Source organism: Oratosquilla oratoria, chromosome 4 (assembly GCF_046742065.1).
Source record: "Oratosquilla oratoria isolate Oo_2021 chromosome 4, ASM4674206v1, whole genome shotgun sequence".
Classification (NCBI taxonomy): Eukaryota; Metazoa; Arthropoda; class Malacostraca; order Stomatopoda; family Squillidae; genus Oratosquilla; species Oratosquilla oratoria.
Genome location: NC_134780.1, coordinates 27,276,894 through 27,285,252, shown reverse-complemented (window position 1 = coordinate 27,285,252; position 8,359 = coordinate 27,276,894). Strand labels below are relative to the sequence as shown.

Sequence of the window (8,359 nt, the reverse complement as noted above, 5' to 3'; positions counted from 1 at the left end):
TATTATATGACACATATACCGCATAATATTTATGTATAAAAGTGAGTGGAATGTGAGGTGTATTTTCTCAATAAATTGAAAGTTCGTGGTATAGCGAGTCTTGTGGCTCCACCGTGTGCCGGATGGTAGTTACAACTTCTCTGCCTTCCTTCTCTTAGGGTCAGTGTATATTGAATAGCAGGTTGTAGGAGTTTCTTAAGATGAATATATAAAGATATAATACTAAGAAAACTACTGAAAACCAGAAATCTGTAGCAATTACGTATTTATGGAATTTCGTAATGAAACTGCCCAGAAGATCTTGAGTCTTATCATCCTTATGTTCTTGTGATAAGAACATATGAATGAAGGGGACTCCAAGAGACCATGAGGCCTACACCAGGCAGTTCCATGTCCATTACCACTTATCATACTCATCTATAAAGTTGTCTAACTGTTTCTTAAAACAAATAGTTTCATCACTCACTAAGTCTATTCCATTTGTCCAGTTTAAATCCTTTACTGCCTGTTGTTATAATATGATGACCTTGTTTGCATGACCATTGTTAAAGCCTTTGATCTACTTAAACATCTTTATTAGATCACCCCGTACTCTGCATCATTCCAGAGAGTGTAAGTTAAAGTACCTAAGCCTCTCTTTGTAAGGTAAATTTCTAAGCCTCTCTTTGTAAGGTAAATTTCTAAGCCTCTCTTTGTAAGGTAAATTTCTAAGCCTCTCTTTGTAAGGTAAATTTCTAAGCCTATCATTTTGGTCATTCTCCTCTGTACTGATTCTAGTGAATTGATGTCCATTCTATAAGACTGAGACCAAAACTGTACCACATAGTCAAGGATGGGTCTAACTAATGCTAGATAGAGTTTGATAATTACCTCTGCACTTCTATTCATAACGATAACCATCCTAGCAATGAAACCTAATGCTCTGTTAGCTTTATCCCTGGCACTAATGCACTATTTCCTGGATTTAACCCCTACCATACGGTGATGCCTACATAGGCGTCATGAGGAGCAAGTGGGTACGCGAGGATGCCGATGTCGGCGTCTTGATTATATTTATTGTAGTCATACTTGCGTGACCCTCATACTCTGTAAACTGGCTTCCTCATATTTTCTATGGTTATCAAAATTCATGGGTGAAAGAGAACGAGCGATAGAGCAGTGACTTTATTTTTCATAATGCGAGTATTATGACGCAACATCGCATGTCTGGCAGCTAATGCTGCCATACGTGTGATGTGGCCCTTATTGAAGGGGTTAAGGTCAGGACTCACTAGAACTCCCAAGTCTCTCTTGCACTCAGTTTTCTCTAAAAACATGTTATCTAAGCTATATTTTCGGGGTTGTGTAGCCCTATGTTTAACACGCTGCACTTTGAGATATTGAAGTTCATTTGGCATTTCACTGACCATTTGAACAATTTGTTAAAAATGTCCAGCAGAATCTCAGTGTTGTCTCCTGATCTAATTAGGCATCCTATTTTAGTGTCATCCACAAACTTACTAACATTACTATTTATCCCATTGTCCAAGTCATTTATGTACATAATGAACAATAAGGGACCCAAAACCAAACCCTGGGGGACCCCACTAGAAACACTCCCCACCTGGATTTTACACCATTTATGGTGACCCGCTGTTTTCTGTCACTGATCCAAGCTCCAATCCATTCTAACACTTTTCCTCCTATGCCATGGACTTTGATTTTATTTAATATTCTCTGGTGGGACACCTCAAATGCTTTGCTGAAGTCAAGATAAATAACATCATAACTGTCATTGTTATCTGACACTTTATATACTTTAGTGTAAAAGGATAGAAGATTAGTCAAATATAACTTACCCTTGGAAAAGCCGTGCTGCGTGTCACGAATCAAATCATGTCTCTCAATGTGTTCTCTGAGTCTATTAACTATTATTGATTCAAGCATTTTACCTATAACTGATGTCAAATGGATTGGCCTGTTGTTGCATATAGATGATTTATCTTCCTTTTTAAGAATAGGAACAATGTTTGCCTGCCCCCAAGCAATAGGCACAAAACTACTGTCTACCAACTTATAAAATATTTCTGTTAACTGGTTGCAGATTTCAAATTTACATTCTTTAAGCACTCTCAGAAAATTTTTGTTTGGACCTGGGGATTTTGTAGCTTTAAGTTTTTCAACCTGCTCGACCACTTCTACCATGCTAATGCTGATATTAGTCTACTTTCTTCATCCCCACTGAAAATCGGATTGCAATCAGGTACCTTATCTAACCTCTCCTTAGTAAACACCAATGATTGGTAATAATTTGTTTTATTTTATTGTATTTTTAACGAAAAGTGCTACTCCTCGCCCATGGTTGCCAATGCTGTCCTTGTGAAAAAACTTGTATCCTTTACTCAATTTCTGGAAGGAAATGTCTGTCAGCTATATTGATTCAGGATTCAGTAATAGCTATAATATCAAATCTCTCTACATATGATTTACCTTGCAGTAGATCAATTTTATTATGCCTCTGCTGTTTGTATATTAAAATTTTAGTTTATCCTCCCTCTACCTGATGTGGCAATTCTTTACACAGTCCCTCACTGAGCTGTTTCTATTGCCTAAACTATGTTTCAATACTTCCCCCTGTGATTCCCAAGTAACCTATCCAAAAAAAGCTTACAGGATGCCTACTTTTCGATCAAGGGATTCAGCAAGGAGTCAAAATCCTCTGGGCAATAAGTGCACCCTGTCCTTTGTATATAGATGATTCTTACTGTAAAAGCAATTCCAGGTTTCGACAAATGCCCATCCATTGGCCTTATAATATTTTGCCAGCCTGCAATTCATTGCAATAGCCCTGGAATGCCACATGCCTCCAACTCTATACCTTGGAAGGATTCCACTTACAATAGGAACCCCTCCCTTATTCCTAATTTCATCTAGCGCATCCCAAAACCGTGAAAACAATTCCTCACTCCCTAACTTATCTATGTCATTCTCACCAGCACACAAACAAACAATGGGTTTCACACCTTCTCCGACTATACACTCTTCAATCCTGTCTCTAACATCACCTATCCCTGCCCCGGGGAAACATACCTGGGTCCTATGCTTCCTATTTTTCTCACATTCATGTCATGCAACCAATGTAGGTGACTATAAAGCCATAAATTGGTGAAACTGCATAATTAGGGATGTCATGTGTCCCTATGACTATTATATGCTCAACAAGTTCTCTCAGATGTTTTGGCAAGTATGACCTATGTACCCTCCATTCCAGCATCCTTCAGGTTTTTCCACTATGACTGTATTAAGTAATTTCTATTTTGATATAAACATTAGGTCTATTATTATTATATGTGTGTGGCATTTTTGTATTCAGAATAAAGTCTTGATAAACAGGGGATAAGAGTACATTTGTAATGCATATCAGTCATATGCAGTATGTAAATTCACCATGTTGCTCTTTTCTTTGTCTCAGGTGGAGTAGTCATCATGGTATTTGAAGGCCCAAGTAAGTCAATTGAAAATAACAAGTGTGATGAGTTCAAGAAAGTGATATATCCATTTTACTATCAGAATGATATATATATTTGATACATTATATTTATTACAAGCCTCTGTTATTTTATTTTCCATTATGTATTCACAAAGAATGATTTCCAACAGGAGAGGGCCCACCACGGTTGACCTCCTTCCTTCGTACCTTTCCTAACTTAAGTCGACCCAAAGAATCCTATGAGCCATACGATGAAGTTAGGGTTCTTGCTATCAAAAGGGAAGAAAGGAGGAAAAGGCTTAAGTGAGTATTGTAAATAGTTTTGTCATCTCTCTCAACATTTATCTATCTCTAAACCAAGGGCTTTTTCCCCCTTATCAGGGAGGCAGCCAAATCAAAAGGCATACACTCCCACCCATTCCACTCCCATCCACCATCCTTTCCTCCCATTCATCTTAGTTCCTCATGTAGTTTTATTAATTTATTTTTATACTTTATTTTGTAAGATTTACAAAGTTCATTGCTTTGGATCTCTTTTGCTGGGCATTTGAAGAATTCAGTAAAAACCACTGAGTTAGCCCATAGGTCCCTCAGGATGAATTTTGTGAAATGGCTTGAATTGAGTGAGTATAGGTCAGTGTAAGGTAACATGATCTGCATCTCCTGTTTGATCTTGGGTATTTGGTGTATGATGCCAGGCCAGTTCTGTGTTTTACTGTTTTAGTGCTAGATAATGACCTGATTGTAGATGCACTAATGTCATTCTTCTGTGTCTATGGAGTAATCAGTCTTCTGCCTTGTTGGCAAGTGATATTTGATGAAGTATTAAATTCACTGGTCTATGAAAAAGTTTTTGGTTTGATCTGTGTCTGTATATGTATATAATTGTGAATGGATGGGTTGTAGTGTACTGGGAGTAGGTTGTTGATATTTGAATAGTGTGCTTCTGGGGATTGATGTCTCCTTTTTAGGATCAGCATCTCCATCTGCATTGGTATGGTGAAGAGGAGTGAGATAAGTCTGAGAAACTGGAAATTGGTTGATTGGTATTAGGACGGGGATAATGCATGCTGTTGTTTAACCAGGAGTTGTTCAAGGTTGTTGTGTGAGTCATACTGTTTCCAGACCTAGATGTGTCATGGTAGTTTGGTATCTTATCTAGGCCCTCAGCACATGAGTTTTTAAGTTTCAGGACACCTCTGTGTCTGCTGGTGAAAGGTGGAGTAGCTTTAGTATATAGATTTATCTTGTGCATGCTCTGTATTATTCTTCTGTCCTCAGGCAGTGGATGGGGGTTAGAGATGATCCTTCATCCACAAGGAGCTACAATGAAAAAGGGAAAACAGCTGGATGTGGGATGGGTGCATGTCTTGTCTGACTACCTCCCTTATAAGGGAAAAGATTTTTGGTATATAGATAAGGAAACAAATGGGTGTGTGATGGATGGAGTGTGTATTTACCTAGTTGTATTTTACGGGAAGGGGAGCTATGCTCGTGGGGTCCCGTCTTCATATCTCATTTTATCTAAACTATTTTTAAATTCATGTATTGTTTTTGCACACACCACTTTCTCATCTAACTTGTTCCAACTGTCTATTACTCTGTGAGGAAAGCTGTTCTTTTTCAAATCTCTTCTATAGCTGTCTTTTTTTATTTTCTTTCCGTGTCCTCTTGTATTTCTGTCATCCCATTTTATCAGATTCTCTCTATCAGTAATTTCTATGCCTTTCATGATTCTGTAAATAGCTATCAAATCTCCTCTCTCTCTTCTTTGCTCTAGTGTCTGTAGTTTAAGTTTTTGTAGTCTCTCTTCATATGATAGTTTTGAGAGTGTTGGTGCCAGTTTTGTGATTGCTCTTTGTATTCTTTCAAGTTTTTTTATACATTTTTTTGTACTTGGTGACCATATCGTTGCTGCATATTCCAATCTTGGTCTTATCAGGGTGATTAGGATTTTCCTCACCATTTCTTCATCCAGGTATGTAAATGCCACTTTGATTGTTCTTATTAAATTATAAGTTTCTCCAAAAATCTTATTTATATGTTTCTCAGGTGACATATTATTCATAACAATGACTCCCAGGTCCTTCTCATTTTCTACTTTTTTTATTCCTTCTTCTCCCAAATTATATGATCCTGTTATTCTGTTTTTGCTTTTTCCAAATTCCATTATACTACACTTTTTTGTATTGAACTCCATCTCCCACTTCTTACTCCATTCTTGTACTTTATTTAGATCTCTCTGTAGTGATTCACAATCTTCTTCAGTTTTCACTCTTTTCAGTAATTTTGCATCATCTGCAAAGAAGCTCATATAGCTTTCAATTCCTTCATCCATATCATTAATATATATAGCAAACATTATTGGGGCCAGAACTGTTCCCTGCGGGACACCGCTTATTACTTCATTCCATTTTGAGTGCTGATCTCTTATCACTACTCTCATTTTTCTTTCTTGCAAAAAGTCTTCCATCCAATTTAGCAATTTACCTTGTATTCCTCCTTCATATTCTAATTTCTTAAGCAGCTTCTTATGTGGTACTTTGTCAAAAGCTTTTTTTAGGTCTAGAAATGCACAATCAGCCCATCCATCTCTTTCTTGTATTATATCTATTAGCCTTGAATAGAAACATATTAAATTGGTGACGCATGATCGTCCTTGTCTGAATCCAAATTGCCTAGGATTTAGTACGTTGTTTTTTTCCAAGTATTTTACCCATCTACTTTTGATAATTCTTTCACATATTTTTGCTATTGTACTTGTTAGAGAGACTGGTCTATAGTTGGTAGGTTCTTCTTTATTTCCTCCTTTATATATAGGTACTATATTTGCTTTTTTCCAATCTTCTGGAACTTTTCCTTCTTTTAACCCCTTCCATACGGTGCCGCACACGTAGGCGTCATGGACTTAGATCTCGGTGGCAGCAGCCAATGCCAGCCGTACGACGTGTCGTAATAATACTCGCATCATAAAATATAGTCACCGCTTATATCGATCGTTCTCTCTTCACCCGTGAATTTTGATAACCATAGAAAATGCGATTACAAAAGAATTAGAAAGAATGTCATTATGGAGGGGCGACTACAATAAATATAATCAAGACGCCGATATGGCAGCCTCGCGAATACACTCGCTCCCCATGACGCCTACGTGTGCGGCACCGTATGGAAGGGGTTAAGGAACTGCTTATTATGCTATGTATTTTGTCTGCCAGTTCATTCCTGCATTCTTTCAGAATCCAGTTTGCTATTTCATCTGGCCCATGCGATTTTCTGACATCAAAATTACCCAAGTGTGTCAATATTTCATTCTTTGTTACTTCTATTTCTTCCATAGGGGGGACTTTTTCCTTCCACTCAATCTCTTCAGGTTGTATATTTTCCCTTGTAAACACTGATTTAAAATGTTTGTTCATAATTTCTGCCATTTCCATTTCCTCAGTGTATTCAACTCCTCCTTGTCTTAATTTCTCCAAGTCTTGTTTGTTTTTCAGTTTATTGTTTACAAATCTGTAGAATAGTTTTGGTTGATCTTTACACTTTTCTATAACATCTTTTTCATATTTTCTTTTTTCCTCTCTGCACTTTTGTACATATTCATTTCTATAACCAGTATATATTTTCCATTTTTCAGGTCTTCTGTCTTTTTTCCATCTGGTCCAGGCTTTGTCTCTTTTGTCTTTTAACTCCCTACAACTTTTGTTGTACCAGCATTTTACATATTCTTTTTCTTGTTTTTGTCTTGGGACATACTTTTCCACTCCTTTTTTGTAAATTTTTGTCAAAATATTCCATTTCTCTTCCACTGATGTTTCTTCTTTGTATATTTCTTCCCAGTTTTCTTGTTGGAAGAATTCTCTTATTTTATCAAAGTTTGTTTTTTCATACATCATTCTTCCTTTTCTATATTGTTCATTTCTTTTCATATATTTTTCTTCGTTAAGTTCCAGTTCAATCAATATGTGGTCACTTTTACCTATTGGTGTTTTATATTCAATCTTGTCCACTATTCTAGGTTCAGATGTAATTATTAAGTCTAGCTTCGATGGTTCTTCTTCATTTCTATACCTAGTGTTCTCTTGTATCCATTGTGTCATTGAATGGTCAGTAATCACCTCAAGTAGAGCATTTCCCCATGAGTCATCACCACTCTTTACTGTCATTTCTTCCCAGCAGATTTCTTTGCAATTAAAGTCGCCCATCATAACTATTCTTCCTCCGTCTTCCATTATTTTAGTTAATGCTATCTTTGTGTCCTCTAACATACTTTTATGTTCACTCTCCTCCCATGAGGCTGTTTTCGGAGGCACATAATTGATCACAAATTTTCTGCTCTTCTTATCTCGGTCTTCCACTTCTATCATAATCATCTCTACTGTATTCTTTCCATATATGACACCTTTCACGTTTATATCCTTCTTAGTCAGGAACATAACTCCACCCCCTTGTTTTTTCTCTCTGTTTCTAATCCAATAATTGTATGTATCATGTCCTACACTGTTGGGTGGTAGTGGGCCTTTTAATTTTGTTTCTACAATTCCCATTATGTCCGGTTCTTTTTCTTTCAAATAATCATTCAGTTCATTCATTCCTGTTATCAATCCATCTATATTTGTGTAAGACACTCTTAGTTTTCTGCCACTTCCATTGTGTTCTCTGTTTCCCTTATGTTTTTCTTTAGTATGTCGAACTGCTTTATTTTCATGTTCACTACTCTCCAATAGAATCTCTCTTTCTCTGACTCCGTTCTTTCCTCGTTTTTTGCCTTAGCTTCAATTCTTTTCTGCTTTTCTGCCTCTCTTTCCTCCTTATTCATTTCTCTTTTTATCCATACCTTTTTATATTGATCATTTGTTGCTAGTTTCCCTGTCTTGGATAGAATTTTCTCTG

At 36.8% G+C, this 8,359-nt stretch overlaps 1 protein-coding gene across 3 annotated transcripts in view; it reads left to right on the top strand.

Annotated features, from left to right (window-relative positions):
• obe (activating signal cointegrator 1 complex subunit obelus) overlaps nt 1–8,359 on the top strand; it is a 64,525-nt gene that overhangs the window by 133 nt on the left and 56,033 nt on the right. The window contains exons 1-3 of one of the 3 annotated variants that reach the window (XM_076183747.1): nt 93–159; nt 3,452–3,484; nt 3,640–3,772. In XM_076183747.1, the coding sequence (XP_076039862.1) occupies nt 3,466–3,484; nt 3,640–3,772 (152 nt within the window). In that variant the 5' untranslated portion in view covers nt 93–159; nt 3,452–3,465. Of the gene's footprint in view, nt 1–92; nt 160–2,087; nt 2,243–3,451; nt 3,485–3,639; nt 3,773–8,359 lie in introns of those variants that run through there. The other 2 variants (XM_076183749.1, XM_076183746.1) reach the window with 2 other exon arrangements.